At 36.3% G+C, this 20,496-nt stretch overlaps 1 protein-coding gene across 1 annotated transcript in view; it reads left to right on the plus strand.

Annotated features, from left to right (window-relative positions):
- The window catches only part of LOC123555153 (uncharacterized), a 92,055-nt gene that overhangs the window by 35,405 nt on the left and 36,154 nt on the right, over nucleotides 1-20,496 (plus strand). Inside the window, exons 17-29 of the mRNA XM_053525307.1 lie at nucleotides 1,311-1,451; nucleotides 2,045-2,174; nucleotides 2,580-2,689; nucleotides 3,737-3,898; nucleotides 5,823-5,843; nucleotides 10,989-11,138; nucleotides 11,349-11,585; nucleotides 13,305-13,499; nucleotides 13,768-13,946; nucleotides 15,213-15,369; nucleotides 15,980-16,132; nucleotides 18,203-18,324; nucleotides 18,903-18,978. Of these exons, the coding sequence (XP_053381282.1) occupies nucleotides 1,311-1,451; nucleotides 2,045-2,174; nucleotides 2,580-2,689; nucleotides 3,737-3,898; nucleotides 5,823-5,843; nucleotides 10,989-11,138; nucleotides 11,349-11,585; nucleotides 13,305-13,499; nucleotides 13,768-13,946; nucleotides 15,213-15,369; nucleotides 15,980-16,132; nucleotides 18,203-18,324; nucleotides 18,903-18,978 (1,833 nt within the window). The remainder of the gene's footprint in view (nucleotides 1-1,310; nucleotides 1,452-2,044; nucleotides 2,175-2,579; nucleotides 2,690-3,736; nucleotides 3,899-5,822; nucleotides 5,844-10,988; nucleotides 11,139-11,348; nucleotides 11,586-13,304; nucleotides 13,500-13,767; nucleotides 13,947-15,212; nucleotides 15,370-15,979; nucleotides 16,133-18,202; nucleotides 18,325-18,902; nucleotides 18,979-20,496) is intronic.

Here is a 20,496-nt window from a genome sequence, read left to right on the forward strand (position 1 = left end):
GTGGTCATCCAGTAACTATATGGCCATATAGAAAAGGTACTTGAACGACTGGCCGACTAGAATTGAAGAAAATTGCGTAAAACATCTTTATTTCGAACTTATGGTTCTCTTGGCAATACAGGGGCGTTTTTGATCTGTTCGCTTCTATTGCTTATCATCAGCCCTTCTCTCTGGCACATACATAAGCACCAAGGTTTCTTCACCTGTTAGCAAGTTAGAAATAACCCGAAACAGCCTTTGTTCCTGAGCATATTTAAACGTTGTTTCTTTTGCTCCTCAGTGAGCAAATGAGGTACCCACCTAGCGCAAACCTTTCTTCAGAATTGTTTGCACACTGCCTTCTGATATGCAAGTACACTAGCTTCATTTTTATCGGCAACCTCGCAGTCCTATCTCACCACAGCTTTTACAACAGCGATCTTTGCCTTGGTAACAGAGGTTTTAGGCCTACCAGAATCACCTTTAATTTACCAACTTTAAAAGCTTTACCACACATAAAAACTATGCGCATTGATATGGCCTGAGGTTCATATATACCACAAAATTCATCAAATATCTACTTTGAATCTATATCAAGCCTAATGCAGCATTTAATATAGCTACGAATTTCAGTCGATTCGTCCATTTTACAATGTGACAAGTAAATTGGTCAGTGTATATTACTACATGTATTTCAATTTGAAATGATTCGGTCATTTGAAAAGGTGTTTAGACGAAATAAACATTCAAGTGCAATGAAGTGTTTTAACAATATCGGGGATAAAGCTTCGGAATCCTATTTGTGGCAGAGGTTTTTGCAAGACCCTCGTATGAAACGCTATCAATACGAAATCCTTTCTTTAATTGTCAATTCCACACTATCATGGTTCAAATATCTTCTACTTTAAGCAATGTGACTGGTTTATTTTAGACGATCAGACTTTGATGAAACTCTTGTTATCCCACAACCGAATCCAACAGCAGTTATATAAAAAAACGGAGATAAATGTCTTATTTCGGAACAAAACATTTAAGTGTGAACACACGATCTCTCACTTTAAGCATTTCATGTCCGATGATCATGGTTTCGGTTCAAAAGTCGACAGTAAAGTTGTTTTCAAAATGTATGGTGTTGAGAACAAAATGTTTGTAGTGTGGAAGTAGTTTTAATATACTTGCTTTTTTATTGCTTTTTTATATATGCGTTAAATATGTTTTATGTAATAAAAGTTCATATCTCCAAGTATGAAATTCATGTCTACAGTAGTATATAATTTACAGATCATAGTAAATTCCACTGGACTACTAGGATTTGTTTTATAACTTTGCAGAGAAACAAGGATGGTGTCCAAAACAGGAACCAGGTGAGAGGTCTATCTGTAAACGGGAATGTAAAATGGACTCTCAGTGTGAGGCTAATGAAAAATGCTGCAAGTCTATGAGCTGTGGATATAAAACCTGCATGAAAATGGGTAAGTTTTACTTGTAAAGCAAGTTTAATCAAGCTTTTAAAACAGGGTAAACATTCGTATCTTTGAATTCAAATATCTGATCAAAAGAAGACAGCCAAGAACATTTTTTCTACTGTCATAACAAAGGTAATCATAACGGTATCACGTGAGCATTTCTTCCGCAAAGTCATAACTATAAAAAACGGTATAAGTACCAAATTTAATACAGTATATCACAACACTCATATATATATAATACTTGTCAGTAAAGTGAAAATGGATAGTTGGAGTTTAATAACCTGAATGAACAGACAGCTGTTCAAAGTTATCCAGTTATAAAAGTATCGATATAAAACAGAAACGGAAATGGATGATAAATAGTTATCCTGTTACAAATGTTAATAAGTATCTATTTATAACAGAAACGGAAATGGATGATAAATAGTTATCCTGTTACAAATGTTAATAAGTATCTATTTATAACAGAAACGGAAATGGATGATAAATAGTTATCCAGTTAGAAAAGTTAATAAGTATCTATTTATAACAGAAACGGAAATGGATGATAAATAGTTATCCAGTTACAAATGTTAATAAGTATCTATTTCTATCAGAAACGGAAATGGATCATGATAAAAGTAAGTGTGAAAAGGAGTTCGAGGATGGGAAAAGGCAGCTTCAGAACCAAGGAATCTGTGGAGACGGCACAACATTGACAAAATTACCACGCTGTCAAAATGAAAGGTCAGCTGCATCAAATATGACTTTGCTTCTTTTATCAAGCAAAAGAAGGCAGTGTTAATCTGTTAGACATTTGTTATACATGACAATTTCTTAAAGGAAATGAGATAAAAATCTATTTTGTTTTGTCCCCTGAACTTGTTTGCGTACTATAAAGTATGTTTGAATTAAATGGCAACGTACTTGCCGGTGTCAAAAACATATTACATGACTTGTTTGAAACGACATTGTTGGCAATGCCAGTAAGTTATTTCATACAGGAAAATAATCGAGAATAATTCGCAGCTGAGACAGATCTGAACACTGCACTTTTGGACCTTGACCTGATATTTTAATTTTTTGTTTCATTGTCTTAAGTGATTCTTGTCAGCTAATTTGTTATATTTAATTAAATAATTATTTTTGCAGGTTTAGTCCAATGCAAGTTATAACAGAGACCCTCCGTGGATATTGTGTTAACGAAAACGGAACAAAAATAAACGGTTCAGATTTTATCGGAAATAGGGATTGTACTAAAGGTATTATATCCGGTACTATCCCAGCAAAACTTGGGTTCAGGGAACTTGTATTGTGTAGCTTGCGTATTTATATCATAAAGAGTTGTGCCAGGTACCCAAATTTCTATTTCAATCAACGATTATATTTTTACAGGGTCTTGTATTTAGAAAGTAGTGGTTTCAGTCCTTTAAGCAGTATTTGAGCACACTTTAATTGGCGGCATGTATATCGACTTATGTCGACAAGATGAGAAAGAGAGAGCCGAGAAACATTATTCATAAAAAATTTGACCATTATACAGAAAATTTTATTATAACCCCTTCATGTTTCTGTCTAAAAAACAGCCTGTCTAACCGCCTCGATAGCCTGGTGGTAGATCGCCCGCTTCTAGTGCGGGAGGGCGTGGGTTCGATCCCTGCCCGCGTCATACCAAAAACGTACAAATAGTACTCGTAGCTTCCTCAGATACGGATAAGTATTAAGTTTTTAGTTGCGACGTTCCATGCACCAAAACGTTAACTGTTTCAAACAAGTTTTTAACCTTACTTGTCTAAAATATAGTCTATTTTGTCTGATATAAGAGCAGAAATAGTTATATGTATATAATAAAAAATGGTCATTAAAGCAGTAGTTTGAATAGATTCGGCTCTTGTGAATTTTGCCAGATCGGTTCTCACTCGGCGCAAGCGCCACATGGCATCCAGACCTGGTAAAATCCACGCGTGTCGAATAGAACATTGCAGATCAAGTTACTGTTATAATAACACAATTGTTTGTAATTTAATAATCGGATAATTAACTAAGAATAAAAAGCAAACAGCAATTCTTGCATTGTCCCTGCAATAAGCTTTGATGTTTGCATGTAGCAGTTGAACTTCGGTACCAGGTCATCTCAACAAATCTGCGTTTGTGTTTGTGGTCTGTAAAGCAATAAACATTGAGCTTTAGATGATGACAAAGGTCTTACTGTAGAGTTTATTCCTAATAAATGCAACCTGCCGTAGTCTCAAACCTACGAAAACTTGCCAGTTTCCATAATTACCATATGTGTTGTGCTTCTAATTTAGTACGACAAGGACGATGTCCTACACCCCCTGCCGCATGTAAAAGTGTGGGGAAGGATGCGGATACCTGTCATAGTGACGACTTCCGGTGCGGTGATGACGAAAAATGTTGTATTGCGTTAGAAGGAAATACATGCTTGACAAAATGTATTAAGGCGCAAAAAGGTAGCTATTTTCATGTGTCCATTGTTTAATCCAGTTTTGTTATTGAACATCCACTGAAAATTAATTGCTAAACAAGTATGAAGTAGTCTGTATCGAAGACATAGTTACGCTTTGAAAACTAACTAGGATACTTTTTATGCATTTTTAAAATCGAATCGGATAAAATCATTATATTATACAATTATCTCTTTTTATTGAGGTCGATAGTAGGTTTTATCGGCCTAGAAAAAGTAATATCGGCCTAGGGCGTAGGTCGGTAAATCCTGACATGATATCAAATTTGCCATGTCAATAAAAGATAAAAGGTAACGGTATATTACGTAAAGCTTCGTATAGGAAACGATTGTTTTGTTATTAAATGCAACAACTAGAAGGTTTATTAGGAAATTGTAATCATATCCAAACATTAGCAATGGTAGATAATATTGTTTTGTGTTTTGGTCTTGAATTGTGTTTATGACGTCAGGATTGACCCCGCGCACGAGTCAGTACGACTTTATTTCATTACTCAACTCATGTTTTGACCAAGAAAGACTATGAATATAGATTAAATGTTCTTGTATGCCATACAGGTTTTTCTTGTGTTTCATTTTTGCCGGTGTCAGAAAAAACTCGTCTTACACCCCGGGGTGTAATATGGCTCACTTGCTGCAATTTAGGAATGAAATTGTAAATTCATACGCTACTTTTATAACAGAGTGCTCGGAAGAAAAGCATTCGTTTCACTTCATGTATTCTATTAATTAGATAATACGACATGCAAGAAAAAGAATCTATCACTAGTTGAAGGTGCGGATGGAAATACCGCCTAAACAGTTACCGGAGAGCCCGATAGTTCCATCCGCACCTTCAACCGAAGAAAGATTCTTATAATCATGTACAATTGTGATACAATTGTCGCTTTCGATTGAGCGCGATATGGTGATTTGTTAATCCGAAAAAAATATCGACCTATGTTGTAGCCCAACGCTGTTATGTTTTATTATGATAATTATCATTATAATTAATATTAAAATAATTGTAAGTGCATTGAATAAAATAAAAAAAAAGTACTCAATACTTTTAAGACTGATCAATACACTAGTATCCAATAAACAGTTAAACTATTCCTTTGTTAGCTCGACTTTTCGAAGAAAAAGTAGAGCTATTGCACTTGCCCCAGCGGCGTTGGTTAAAGTTTTTGATAAAGTCAAATATCTCTGTTACTATCAAAGCTATTGACTGGAAACTTAAAATAGTTATATACTATCAAAGTCTACACCAGGAGAAGCAATCCCCATAACTCTGATTGAATTTTGACAGAGTTATGCCCCTTTTAACTGAGAATTGTTTTGGTTAAAGTTTTTGATAAAGTCAAATATCTCTGTTGCTATCTAAGCTTTTGACTTGAAACTTAAAATAGTTATTTACTATCAAAGTCTACACCAGGAGAAACAATTTCAATAACTCTGTTTGAATTTTGACAGAGTTATGCCCCTTTTTAACTTAGATTTTTTTTGTTAAAGTTTTATGTAACGTCCAATATCTCTGTAACTTTCAAAGCTATTGACTTGAAACTTAAAATCGTTATTTTCTATCAAAGGCTACACCAGATGAAACAATCCCCATAACTCTGTTTGAAGTTTGACAGAGTTATGCCCCTTTTACTGGCAAAGCTCTAATTCAGAGTGAAGCACTGAGAAAAGTGGAGCGTGCTGTCTTACGGAGCTCTTGTTTTAACATTTGAGTAAAGCTTATCAAATGTGTAAAGAAATACTTTCATTCATTATACATGTTCATAACTATTTATTGTCAAGATAATGTTAGACAATGCAAACAGAAGTATATTTAATACTTTTACAAACTCTGAATGGAATAATTACGTGTGTTAAGAAATCCAAACACATTTAGAGCTGATATTCATGAATTTTGTTTTCTATTTCAGCACCTGAAACAGTCGTTGATGGTATGAATTATATTCATTTATTCTAAGCTTGACTGTTTAAAAGTTATTTATATAGTAGATCTTTTGTTGTCACACTTTCATCGGCGCCGGTTTCTCAGAAACAACTAAGTCAGATTCTCCACACATGTGTTTGGCATCATTTGATAAACTCATATGACAAGTTACTTAACCCTGCCTTTTATTTTGTCAAAATGATACCCCTTTAAGAAATGTTCATATAAGTAGGTGTCTCAAAAAATTAAATGCATTTAAATTTCATACATGTCTTCAACATCATGAGACACTGACAAGTTATGTAACCCCAGCTTTCTTTTTTTTCAAAGTGAATGTCCCTTCTGAAAAAGGAAACTTTTGTAAACGTTTTGCCTGTTAGCAAGTTTCTCAGAAATTACCAAATCAACTGTTTTCAAACTTTACTTACATCTTTGCATCGTGAGGTTAATATACATCACACGTTTTATAACCTAGGCTTATATTTTTGCCTCTTTTTGAAATTCTGTTGGAAGTTTTCCATATAAGCAGGAACTATTGTTCTCAGTCTGAATGCTTTCAAACTATATATAAATATTCGATATTTTTACCATTCTGAGTAAGGTTCCGTTTTCAAAAATGTTTCCCCTTAAAATATTGTTACCATTGTAAATCTTTTTGTATGTAAGATCATAGTATTATGTGGCATGTTTTCAAATAATCGAGCTCTTTCGCTTGTCAAGGACAACTCTTTACATTTGTGTAGTGTTTGTGTAGTCTGTAGTCTTGTGATCCACGGTGGGGAAACCAAGAATGCAACGTCATAAAAAAGCAGCGCAAATGAGCTGACCACACACAAATTTACGTCGATTCAGGTAAGAAAAGTCTTGTAACTTTTTTATTACTGCAGCTTTCGCCTCGAGATAAAGAGCACCGTACCCGGCCTGGAGTATACTATTCTGCGGTAGTGTTCCATATTGTATGTATAGCTTGGTTTTTGCTCGAAAACGCGAACAGTTGGCAAAGAGGGTATGAGCTGTACCACACTTTTGTCTAAGAAAGTGAGTTTTGATCGTATTTTCGTGAAATGAGGACAGACTGACGCTCATTTAATATCAGTGACTAGCATAATAGTCAACCATTGTTTTATTTTGCAATTTACAAGGATATCTGACGATATTTTATTCAAAACAAACAACATTATTGAAATGAGAACGTCCACACTGACGACTTTGTTGGAGAACATCCACACTCTTCATTACCATTATTGCAGTTATGCTTCCAAAAAGCCGTTTCTTAGGCAGTCAAGCTACGTTGTTCAACAACAAATGTTGTTTATACATACAATCAGCAGTTCAAACCATTTACCGCGAGGCTGTAGACCAGTTAGAATAGACCATTAATCATTGTGTATAGTGTGGCATAAGGACACTGTGTTCAGATTGATTGCATCTTAGGAAAAACATTATTTTAAGATAACAAGACAAATTCGCATAAAAGTCCTGCACACAAAGTTTAAAAGCAAATAAAAGATTGAAATAATTATTGTATTGTTATTTTGTTTATAACTATATCCATCCCAAAGTGCATAAAACACGGATAGTTAGTACTTTAACTAAATATTATAACTGTAAGATATTTTAAATCTTATTTCAGCAAATGGAAGTCTCCTTCAAATATCACATACAATCCAACCTTATACATAAAAGGGCATTATCACTTAGGTGATTATGCACATTTGATAAACCGGCAGAAAGGCATACAATGTATTATCATTACGTAGACTAAAGCCTGGGTTCTGCATACGGAACCGAAATTTATTTATTGAATGACAATCCCATGACAACAATATTACATTTCTAAAGATAAAACATGATATTAAAATTGTTCAAACATTAAATAGTTCTAAACAGTGTCTTTAAGTCAGCTTGAAATGCGCTGATCTCTTAAAATAAAGGCAACGTCTATAGCCTAGTGGTAGAGCGTCCGCTTCGGGTGCGCGATGTCGTGGGTTCGATCCTTGGCCGCGTCATACCAAAGAGCAGAAAAAGCACATGACACTATCGATTTACATTTGCCAAAAGTTGCAAGTTTATTCTATAATTCGGAGTTTAATCCAGTTTAAAATCAGTGAAGAAAAAAAAATGGATCCGAACTTGTAGAACTACCATAAGCATCATACGGGAAAGATTTTCATGTTACGCCTTAAAATTTCGTCAGTATTTATACACCTTTCCACACTCCTCACATCCTTGATTTTCTCTCTGCTGTGACGTCTAAGTGTTCTCGCAGAGCAGGTTTTCCGGCTGAAGCTTAGCCCCTAATATCGCACTTCAATCAAATGCTGATTTATTAAAATAAATTTCCCATAATTTGAAATGTACTGCAATGCTATTGGACAAAAAATAATTTCAAACACTAAATACTGTTTATACAACTGTATTAATAAATTTACTAGTTGCGGACACCTATTCACATTAGCAGATCTTAATAATTTCAAACTGTTTTATAGAGTTTGAGCCGTATTGTTCGTTAATAGTAGTTCAGCCCGGAAAATTGTAAGGGTGTTTAAGTATAGATTTGTGGTTTGGCAAAAGAAATTTACATATACTTAGTTATCTCGCGTATGTAATTGGTGCCAAAATAATTTAAATGGGGGGAGAAGTTTTATTTTTCTAATTATTGGCTAACCTGTTATGTGTTTAAAATTATTTTTTGTTTACATATTTAAGCTCCGCGTACAGTATGTGACTTACCGGGTTAATAAACGATTGGAAGTAAATGTTGATTTACCAAAATTAATTTCCCCATAATTCCAAAAATACTACAATGACAGCGGAGAAAAATAATTCCAAACACTAACAAGAGTGCCAGAATGTCACAATATACGCCCGTCACAGCAAATTTCTTTACTCTAGCACCTGTATTTGCAAATGGAATTTTAATTTTGTGGTTGTTTAGTAATCATTGTAAGTCTTTTGTTTTTAGTCCACAAAAAAACTCCTTACCAGGTAGAGATGCCTTAAAATACACCTAAAATTGGAAAGTAACATCTATGTTGTACCAAACAAAAGTGGTCTTATTTTTTCCCTACGGTCAGATATAAGAAATTACAATATAAGTTATTTATAGCAACAACTAAGGTAAGTTAATGTTAAAAAAATCCAAAAAAAAAAAAAAAAAATTGTAAGTCCACACAAAAATCTTTACCAGGTAGAGATTGGTCAAAATACACCTCAAAATTGGATGTAGCGTGCATGTTGTACTACAGAAAAGTGGTCTCGATTTTTCCCTACGACTAGTAATGAAAAAGTTACAATATAAGCTATTTATAGTAACAACAAAGGGAAGTAATTCTAAAGAAGGGAAACATATGACACTTCGTCTCATGATGGTGTATAATTGTGCCAAGTAACAACAAAATCCCTCCATGCATGAAGAAGAAATCCTCCGGACAAAGTCATTCTTGTATCTGACCTTTGGCCTCTAAGTGTGACCTTGACCTTAGACCAAGGGACCTGGTTCTTGCGCATGACATTCCGTCTCGTGGTGGTGAACATTTGTGCCAAGTTATATCAAAATCCCTCTATGCATGAAGAAGAAATGCTCCAGACAAGGTTTTCATTCTTGAATCCTTAGACCTCTAAGTGTGACCTTGACCTTAGACCTAGGTACCTGGTTCTTGCGCATGACACTCCACTTTGTGGTGGTAAACATTTATGCCAAGTTATATCAAAATCCCTCAATGCATGAAGAAGATATGCTCCGGACAAAGTTTTCTTTCTTGTATCCTTTGACCTCTAAGTGTGACCTTGACCTTAGACCTGGGGACCTCGTTCTTGCACATGACACTCCGTCTTATGATGATAAACCATTGTGCCAACTTTCATCAAAATCTCTCCATGCATGAAGAAGATATGCTCCGGACAAAGTCATTCATGAATTTGACCTTCGACCTCCAAGTGTGACCTTGACCTTAGACCTAGGGACCTGGATCTTGCGCATGACACTCCGTCTCATGGTGGTGAACAATTGTGCCAAGTTTCATCATAAACCCTCCATGCATGTAGAAGATATGTTCCGGACAAAGTCTGTGGACGCCACCCGCGCGCCCATCTGCCCGCCAGGGGCATTCCCATAATACGTCCCGTTTTCCAAACGGGCGTATAAAATGGTGGAAAAAAGATTTATGTTTTCTTTTCCATTTTTATTATTATATATTATATTATATATAACACGATCTTATTCATGTAGAATCTACACTACTGAATATTTATATAGATCAAACGCCCTATATGGATTGCAACAATATTTTCAAATTGACATTATTAAATTTATGTCATAAAAAGAAATAAATACTGTCATCCGAAACAAAATAACGAATGACGCGCAGATTGCATGCAGTGAAACTTATCACTTTTACTTTACTTTTTTACATGTCAGATTTTAAAACAAAAACGGTTTTGTCTTAGATTTTCTAAATAGTGCATGATAATAGTGTGGATGTTCTCCAACAAAGTCGTCAGTGTGGATGTTCTCATTTTAATAATGTTGTTTGTTTTGAACAAAATATCGTCAGATATCCTTAATAATAGCAAAATAAAACAATGATTGGCTATTATGCTAGTCACAGATATTAAATAAGCGTCAAATCTGTCCTCATTTCACGAAAATACGGTCAAAACTCACTTTCTTAGACAAAAGTGTGGTACAGCTCATACCCTCTTTGCGAACTGTTAGCGTTTTCAAGCAAAAACCAAGCTATACGTACAATATGGAACACTACCGCAGAATAGTATACTCCAGGCCGGGTACGGTGCTCTTTATCTCGAGTCGAAAGCTGCAGTAATAAAAAAGTTACAAGACTTTTTTGACCTGAATCGACGTAAATTTGTGTGTGGTCAGCTCATTTGCGCTGGGTTTTGATGACGTTGCATTCTTGGTTTCCCCACCGTGTGATCCTTCCAAGGAAACTGTCTTCACTTGATGTTTACTTGTAGGTATCGATTACTTAACTTTTTCTGTCAGTAGGAGATACTGCATGCTCATGTTTTAATAACCAAGTAAATTGTCAGATACCACTCACACATATAAAATTACTATCAACAGTTTCACAAATTTCTAAAAATATTTTGTGATAGTTACTTACAGTTTTATAAACTGGTTTATTTTTAGACTGCGCTGACAGGAAGTGTTGCCCAGTGACAACATGCGATAACAAAATTTGTTTGAAAGACAGAACAGCTCGTTGTCGTATAAACTCATGTGGAAAGTGCGAAGCTGAATTTTACAATCTGAAAGGAGAAAATGTTAACTGCAGTGAAGGTAGGTTTACTGTTGATCTTTAAGTCAAATATTTCTGAAAAGTGGACGTGTTAATATACTGACGCGATAAATATACTTACTTGTGAAGCCTGCTTCATTTTATACAGTTTTTTCTTCCGAAATTATTGAAAATATAATTATGTTGGCAAAGTTTAGCTTTAGTGCAATTACCATACATTAATATGTGTATTCCATTGTATTTTGATTCAGATGTATCACTTTGTCAAAGGCAAAGAGCAGAAGCACGAGAAGAAAATGCTAGAAGGCGAAAGTCAGAATTTGATAGTATATCTTCTTTTGTGATGAGCCGTGACAGGAGAGAAAGAGAAAGCAGGGAAGGACCCGACTCCGATGAAGACGATGATAACGAGATGGAAAAAGACATGAGGAGGGATGAGTATGGAATGAGTAGACAAGGGCTAGACGACTTACCAGAAGATAGTGAGGGTAAAACGAGTATTTCTTTTCCTCCAGTTCCGTTATATGTTGATTCAATAAAACGCGCATTGAGGGGTTAATCAAGACACATTGAACCTATTATTGTAACGATAAAAAAGATTTTATTCGGATTAGTAAGCAGACTTTATTATACGCCCGAAGGGACGTATTATGTTATACCCCCAGTGTCCGTCTGTCCGTCCGTTAGCAATTTCGTGTCCGCTCTGTAACTCTTGAACCCCTTGAAGGTTTTCGAACAAACTTGGCACAAATGTTCACCACATCAAGACGACGTGCAGAGCGCATGTTTCGGATGGCTGGCTTCAAGGTCAAGGTCACACTTAGGGGTCAAAGGTCACATGGCTTTGTATCGTGTCCGCTCTGTAACTCTTGAACTGCTTGAAAGATTTTAAAGAAACTTGGCACAAATGCTCACCACATCGAGACGACGTGCAGAGCGCATGTTTCGGATGGCTGGCTTGAAGGTCAAGGTCACACTTAGGGGTCAAAAGTCATGTGGCTTTGTTTCGTGTCCGCTCTGTAACTCTTGAATTGCTTGAAGGATTTTAAAGACACTTGGCACAAATGTTCACCACATCGAGACGACATGCAGGGCGCGTCAAGGTCAAAGTCACACTTAGCGGTCAAACGTCATATGACTTTGTCTCGTGTTTATATTGCTCTGCATTGCGGTTCTCTTGTTTTTATTTGGCAGATCCCTTTTTGTTCACTTACAATATTTTTTTTTTCAATTACTTCCCTTTTATGTTACTATAAATAGCTTATTTTGTAACTTCTTTATTATTGGCCGTAGGAAAATACCGAGACCACTTTTCTGTGGTACAACATGGATGGTACCTCAAATCTTTAGGTGTATTTTACATATCTGTACCTGGTAAGGATTTTTTTTTGTTGACTTAGAGATTTGTTTTGGAATTTCTTCCCTTTGTTGTTCCTGTTCTTTGGGTTTCAACAGTCAAGTTCTTTAAATTTTCCCCCCTTCCTGTGATATAACCCTTCGGGCGTATATTGCCCCGTTTGGTAGAGCTCTTGTCTTATCTGTTAAACAAAAATGTAAAACATGTAAAAGATTTGTGATGTACAGGATAATGAAAACTTCGTAAATGATCAGAATGTCTAACTTCCATTCTTACATTTTGTTATACATTCAGATCGTTGTAATTATATTAACTGCGCACTTGAACTTCATATATGTTTGACTTGTGATTCTCGGTATAGAATTTCTTTTATTAAAAAGAAGAGGAAAAATAGGAAGTCATGAGTATAGATGTATATTTGTACCATGATAATAAATCATTTCAAATTGAAAATAATTTGTAAATCAGAATTAATGAGTAATTAACTTTGTACTTGTATATCAGCTGGTTTGAAGTTCCAAAGGTGACTGCATTTATATAAGTTAATTTTATATGAAGTCGTTATCATATTTAAATTCTGACCACTTTAAAAAAAATATATATTGCAGTTTCAAATACATGTACGAGAAAATAACTGACCTCGAAGGCAGAAACTTTAAAGCCGATTGTGAAACTTCTTTTATCCAGTTAAATGATTTAAAAAGGACCTAGCATAGCATAGCAAAGCAGAGAGAACTAACATCAACACAAGGTTGCCAATATATTAATAATCCCATATCATTATTACACTGTCTTCTTGGTATACATGTGTGACTCACATTTATTTCTAAACTGTTTCATGTATGTACAGATGAAATGGGAGACATGCGAGAGAGGATGACGTCAGTAAGTCTTCGGCTCTGTGCAGTTTTTGATAAGTTTAACGTTTGCAAGAATGGAGGTGAATGCAAAATAGGAAGCGGAGAAAGCTTTTGGGAAATCTGCAACTGTGCCAGCGGATACTCTGGCTTGTTTTGTGAAAACTCTGGATCAGTCAAGCCATTAGGTAATTGTTCGGAGCTTAAGCCTCTAAAATTTTAAAATATAATATATATATATATATATATATATATATATATATATATATATATATATATATATATATATATATATATATATATATATATAGGACGGTAAAAAATAAAGCGGTGTACGCAGAAATGTAGAAACACACGACAAACTTATTATAATAAGTAATTTATAGTCTACTTCAGGCGTAATACACAATTGACTATATTGTTATTGCTTTTGACGTGTATAACTGGTGATTTCAGATACCCAGTGTTACCGAGACCACCAGAGAATAAAAACAATGTCCGGTATAATGATGACAACGGACAATATGAAAGAAAGAATGCTTCTTCAAGAAATGTTTAATAAAGTCAAACCTCCTCAAAAAATAATGTCACTCTTCGCCTGCGACCCTGCAACTGGCAGTTATAAAGAAATACAGGTATTACAAACTACATGTAACTACCTTCTGTATTAATCAAACGTCTCGACTGGCTATTTTTATACCCCCGCAAACGAAGTTGGGGGTGGGTGCATATAGGAGCGAGCTCGTCGGTCGATCGGTGTTGGTCCGTTGGTTTTCATGGTTTCCGGACAATAACTCATGAAAGGCTTGACAGGTATAAGTAAATTTTGATACACAGGTGTAACATCATAAAATGGTCAAGTTCGACTTTGCCTACAAACAACCAAATTTTTGACGTAGTTGTGTCCCCTTTCCAACTTAAAATTTGCCAAACTCATGGTTACGGACAATAACTCATGAAAGGGTTGACAAATTTAAATGAATTGTGGTACACAGGTGTAACATCATGAAATACAGGTCAAGTTCGACTACCAACAACCATTTTTAACGTAGTTGTGGCCCTTTCCAAATTAAAATTTGCCAAACTCATGGTTTCCGGACTCATAAAAGGGTTGACAGATTTAAATAATTTTTGATACACTTATACACTGTGATAAACTGACTTACAATGCACAGGTTCCATAACTCTATTTTGCCTTTTTACAAAATTATGCCTCTTTTTTGACTTAGAAAATTTTGGTTAAGGTTTATATGTAAGCTGGTATCTCAGTACCCGCTAATGGGAATGGATTGAAACATCACACACTTGTTCACTGTCATAATCTGACATGCATTGCACAGGTTCCTTAACTCTACTTTGTATTTTTACAAAGTTATGCCCCTTTTTCGACTTATTAGTTTTTGGTTAAGTTTTTGTATGTAAGCTGGTATCTCAGTACCCACCGATGGGAATGGATTGAAACTTCATACACTTGTTCACTGTCATGATCTGACATGTAATGCCCAGGTTACATAACTCTACTTTACATTTTCACAAAATTATGTCCCTTTTTTGACTTATCAGTTTTTGGTAAAGTTTTGTAAGTAAGCTGGTATCTCAGTACCCACTAATGGGAATGGCTTGAAACTTCACACAATTCTCCATTGTTATGAATTGATATGCATTGTACAGGTTCCATAACCCTCTTTTGCAATTTCACAAAATTATTCCCCCTTTTCAACTTTTATCTTAATTCAACTGACAAGGCTGTTGAATAGTCGAGCGTGGCTGTCCTCCGACAGCTCTTATTACAAAATTTTGCCCCTTTTTCGACTCTTTTATATTCATTCAATTGGCAAGGCTGTTGAATAGTCAAGCGTTGCTGTTCTACGACAACTCTTGTTTGTTTTTTGTGACATTAGATGGGAATGATCCTTCCAAATACCATCAACTCGATCAAGATTTACTACTGTGCTGACACGAACACTGGTCTTAGGAAGGAAGGGACGCCGGTAACTCTGGCACAGTCAGAACGTATGCCGAACTGTGCTGTAACAACAGCCATTCCTGACATCATGGGTAAACAGTTTACTTTTCACAGAAATCTATTGTCTCATTTAATTACCATTTACATCATAGAGGGAATCCAGTTATCATATTCACTTATCGTTTACATGTTAGAGGAATCCAGTGATCACATTTATTTATCGTTTACAAATTAGAGGGAACCTGTCTGTAATCACAGTTAACCATTGTTTACATCTTAGATGGAATCTGTAATCAAGGTTAACCATTGTTTACATCTAAGAGTTAACCTGTGATGACAGTTAACTATTGTTTACATCTGAGAGGGAATCTGTGATCACAGTTAATTATTGTTAACCGATAACTAAAATTTCAACGTTCATTACTGCGCTGAATTATTCTGCGCTGAATTATTCTGTGGCAGTGAGTTCGCTTTTTAGTGTTAAAGCTTTCGACAATGCGAATAGCAAATTCTGTGAGACAGTTAAAAGAAAAAAAGAGCATAGTGTTTTTTTCACCTGCCCAGGCAGCAGTAGATTAAATGTACTATGTAGAAATTATACTAATTTAATATAAGAACTCATTGCTATGAAATGAAACCACACAAGCCGAAATCAGAGATTTTTAAAGAATTTTACAGGATTTTATGTCAATTATTTTATAGGACTTCCCAAGAAGTGCATGTCTATGAACATGTCAATATGTACAGCAACTGATGAATGTCAGTATTTCTTGAACCAGGAGACCGGTATGTGTGAGAAAGGCAAGGCGGGAGGTGGTTTCCGCAAACTTACTGACTGCTATGACCAATGTACAAGTAAGTTTATCTTCTTTCTTAAATACTGGATTATACATGTAGTTAGTAACTTAAGTTGACTGTATAATCTAATACTTAAAAAACTACACTTGTTAAATTGAAAGACACATTTGAGCCGTGCCATGAGAAAACCAACATAGTCGGTTTGCGACCAGCATGGATCCAGACCAGCCTGCGCATCCGCGCAGTCTGGTCAGGATCCATGCTTTTCGCTTTTAAAGCCTACGGCAATTAGAGAAACCGTTAGCGAACAGCATGGATCCTGACCAGACTGCGCGGATGCGCAGGCTGGTCTGGATCCATGCTGGTCGCAAAGCCACTATGTTGGTTTTCCCATGGCACGGCTCATTTATCTTTTATATCGGTAGTTCAATTAATATGAATTAAGTAATTGGATATATCGAGACCTCTAGCCATGAAATGATGATCCGTACAGGTGATATATAGGAACCTTTGGTCATTAAATGACGATTCATACCGGTGACATGTAAAATCCTCTAGTCGTGAAATTACCATCCATACAGGTGATGTATAGAAACCTTTAGTCATGAAATAACTATCCGTACAGGTGATATATAAAAACATCTGGACATGAAATGACGATCCGTACATTTAATATATAAAAACCTTAAGTCATGAAATGACAATCCATACAGGTGATGTATAAAGACCTTTAGTGATGAAATGACGATCCATACAGGGTGATGTATAGAAACCTTTAGTCATCAAATGACGAATCATACAGGTGATATATAAAAACCTCTAGTCATGGAATGACTACCCGTATAGGTGATATACAATCTGACTAAAGTACATCTCCTATTACGCTACGCATAGGATCTGAGAACGACCTATTCATAGCCTCGTTCTGACGACCCTTTCGCTAGCCAATCAGAGCTTAACTTACAACATCTTGCAAATCTACCTGTAGACTTGACTTTTGATATTTACAATTCTTGTGTCGTAATGTGTCAGTTAGCCGGTTAGCTCAATCGGTAGGCCACTTGCTTTGTAAGCGAGGGGTGCCAGGTTCGAACCCTGGAATGACAGCACATTTTTCTTACTCTTCGACATTCCAACGAGTCGTCTGACTGGTTAAAATAAAAATAGCAATACTGGAAATCCAAAATATACAGAAGACGTATGTGAATGGGTCGTTCTCAGATCTTCGTTTAGAAGATCAAGTACTTTAGTCAGATTGAGGTGATATATAGTAACCTTTAGTCATGAAATGATGTTCCGTACAGGTGATATACAGAAACCAAACCTCTAGTCGCAAAGTAATGGCTCGTGTAGGTGATATATAAAATGATGGCTCGTATAGGAGATACTTTGAAACCTCTAGTCCTAAAAGGATGGCCATACTGGTAATATATAGAAATCTATTGTCACAAAATGATGGCCCCGTACTAGTCATGAAATGACGATCCATACATTCAAGTAGTATATGAAAACCTTTAGTCATGGAATGACGATCCGTACAGGTGATATGTAGAAACCAAACCTCTAGTCACAAAGTAATGGCTCGTGTAGGTAATATATATAGAAACTTTTGGTCATCAAAAGATGACTCGTACATTTTTTATATAGAACGCTATTGTTCGAAAACCGACTCGTACAGGTGATATATAGATACGACAGTCCATACAGTTGACATATAGGAACCTCTAGTCATAAAAGGGCTCCGTTGTTGCTGACTTTGATTCACTTCCCCCTCGTAGATGTAGGGTGGGGCCTTGCAGGGTGGGGCCTTGTAGGGTGGGGCCTTGCAGGGTGGGGCCTTGCAGCGTGGGGCCTTGCAGGGTGGGGCCTTGCAGGGCGGGGCCTTGTAGGGTGGGGCCTTGTAGGGTGGGGCCTTGCAGGGTTGGGCCTTGTAGGGTGGGGCCTTGCTCGGGGAGTTGAACATCGCGGTATGATCTAACTTGTGTCTGTGCGTCTTCAAACTAAATAAAACAAAACAAAACATTGAGTTTTCTTGAATGAAATGCTTCTCATCAAGACAGATATTTTACATACTAAAATGTATGTACAGTATAATTCTACTTGCTATATTGCTATTTATTTTTTCAGTACAAAAAGGATGTATCAATGATCCAACAGGTAGCATGGAAAATTCCGAAGATTTCGTCTGTGAAAAAGGAATAATATCTGGTCCGAAACCTTGCAGGATGACTGACGAAAACAATGAAGAGGTAGTTTTTACAGTGGTTATTTAGACTTTAGCTTTTGAATAAATTTTAAACCTTTGATTTGCTGTCGTTTTCACGAAAAAGCCTAATGTGTTATCAGAAAGTTATGAGATGGGTTTTTTTGGCTGTGGTTGGGATATAACTTGGAGCATTTTTTCTCACTTTCCATCACCTTATACACTGTAACAATCGGTCCTCTATTTTGTATATCAGACAACCTTAACCTAACAAATACAAGGGTTTTACTTGCACAAATCTTAATTTCGATTACCATATATACATTCAAGCCATAACGTATAGTTGAGCAATGGCGCTCCGCCCAGACTAGGCCCACATTGACAAACAAGAGCAAAATGTATAAAATTTTATACTATATACTAGTCTGTTCTGGGGGCTTTATCTCACTCTGTCTCTCTGGTCAGATCGCTATGTGTCTTGCTAGCTAGTAGAGGATGAATTTCTGGCCCTGTGTGGCTGCGTTTGCGCTATTTAAAGCGCCTTTGAACGTGTTTATCATGAAAAGGGCGCTGTATAAATCTGGTAGAATAATAATGATAATTTTGCTTTTCCATATATTTCAGTACGATACTTGTGACTATAACAGACAATTTTGTGAAGTTGTAGAAACTGAAACTGGACACAATGGCACATGTACAGGTACTGAATCTAATAAGATGAATAATGTTATATAAAAGTTTGAAAAAGTCCGCGGCAAAACGGTTAAGGTTGCCCTCCTCAGATCACTTCTCCCTGAATGCTGAGATTAGGAAACGGTTACATACTTTTCCATGTGAGGATTCAATTCTGGTTGTTTTGCGAAAAGTTGATGTATTTACATATGCTGAAACAATGCTCATTATAAGTTTGAAATACATCTTCTTGCAATTACATAAAACTCAACAATACAAAAATACAAAAAAAAAAAAAAATCTGTGCATCTTAAAGTAGTCACTCTACTTAACAAACGAAGTTAACTGTCAGAAAATGTGTGCCTCAAGATGCGGACAGTGTCCTCGGTTTTATGCGTGGGCGGGTCACAGGATTTTGGTTTATAGAGTGCTGAGTGTGTGATCCGTAGGGGTCCGGAGGCATGCCCTCTCGGAAAACGTTTGTCAAGTATACCTTAAGAGACGTGATATGACGTATATTTGATCTTAAATATTTGACACAATCTGAAAGCAAAAATCAATTAGACTGAAAGCTAGATTTTGATAATAACTTTCGTCCAGTCCTTCCACTTTGACACACGTATTTCTTTGTTTGTTTTGTTTGTTTTGGGTTTAACGCCGTTTTTCAACAGTATTTCAGTCATGTAACGGCGGGCAGTTAACCTAACCAGTGTTCCTGGGTTCTGTACCAGTACAAACCTGTTCTCCGCAAGTAACTGCCAACTTCCCCACATGAATTATCAGAGGTGGAGGAATAATGATTTCAGACACAATGTCGTTTATCAAATAGTCACGAAGAACATACGCCCCGCCCGAGGATCGAACTCGCGACCCCGCGATCCGTAGACCAACGCTCTTACCTACTGAGCTAAGCGGGCGGGCACACGTATTTCAGTCGATATACTGTTAAACAAGCTGAACAGTCTTAAAAGTTTGTCCTTAATAAATTAGGTCTCAATATCAAGCAATAAAATTGTGTACTTGTTGGATTTTCGGTGGGAAGCACGGGGTCCAGCCCATCTTGATCCGCTTCTAAAATGCATCAAATGCTATTATAAACTTGTGTAAAAAATACGATATCTGTTTTATAACTGAGAAAAAGAAGATAAGTTTACGGATTGACGAATGTTTCTTGTGCAAAAAAATATGATAAAAGTGAGCCGCACCATGAGAAAACCAACATAGTGCATTTGCGACCAGCATGGATCCAGACCAGCCTACGCATCCGCGCAGTCTGGTCAGGATTCATGCTGTTTGCTTTCAAAGCCTATTGCAATTAGAGAAACCGTTAGCGAACAATATCGATCCTGACCAGACTGCGCGGATGCGCAGGCTGGTCTGGATCCATGCTGGTCGCAAATGCACTATGTTGGTTTTCACATGGTGCGGCTATAAGAAAAACCTTTTGAACCATAGAACGCAACTGAGTAAAAGTAGGTCCAGTTTGATTCTGTCTTTTCATTAGAGATTACAGAAAAAGTGCAACACCTCTCGCGTCCCCAGGTAT

Source organism: Mercenaria mercenaria, chromosome 15 (genome assembly GCF_021730395.1).
Source record: "Mercenaria mercenaria strain notata chromosome 15, MADL_Memer_1, whole genome shotgun sequence".
Classification (NCBI taxonomy): Eukaryota; Metazoa; Mollusca; class Bivalvia; order Venerida; family Veneridae; genus Mercenaria; species Mercenaria mercenaria.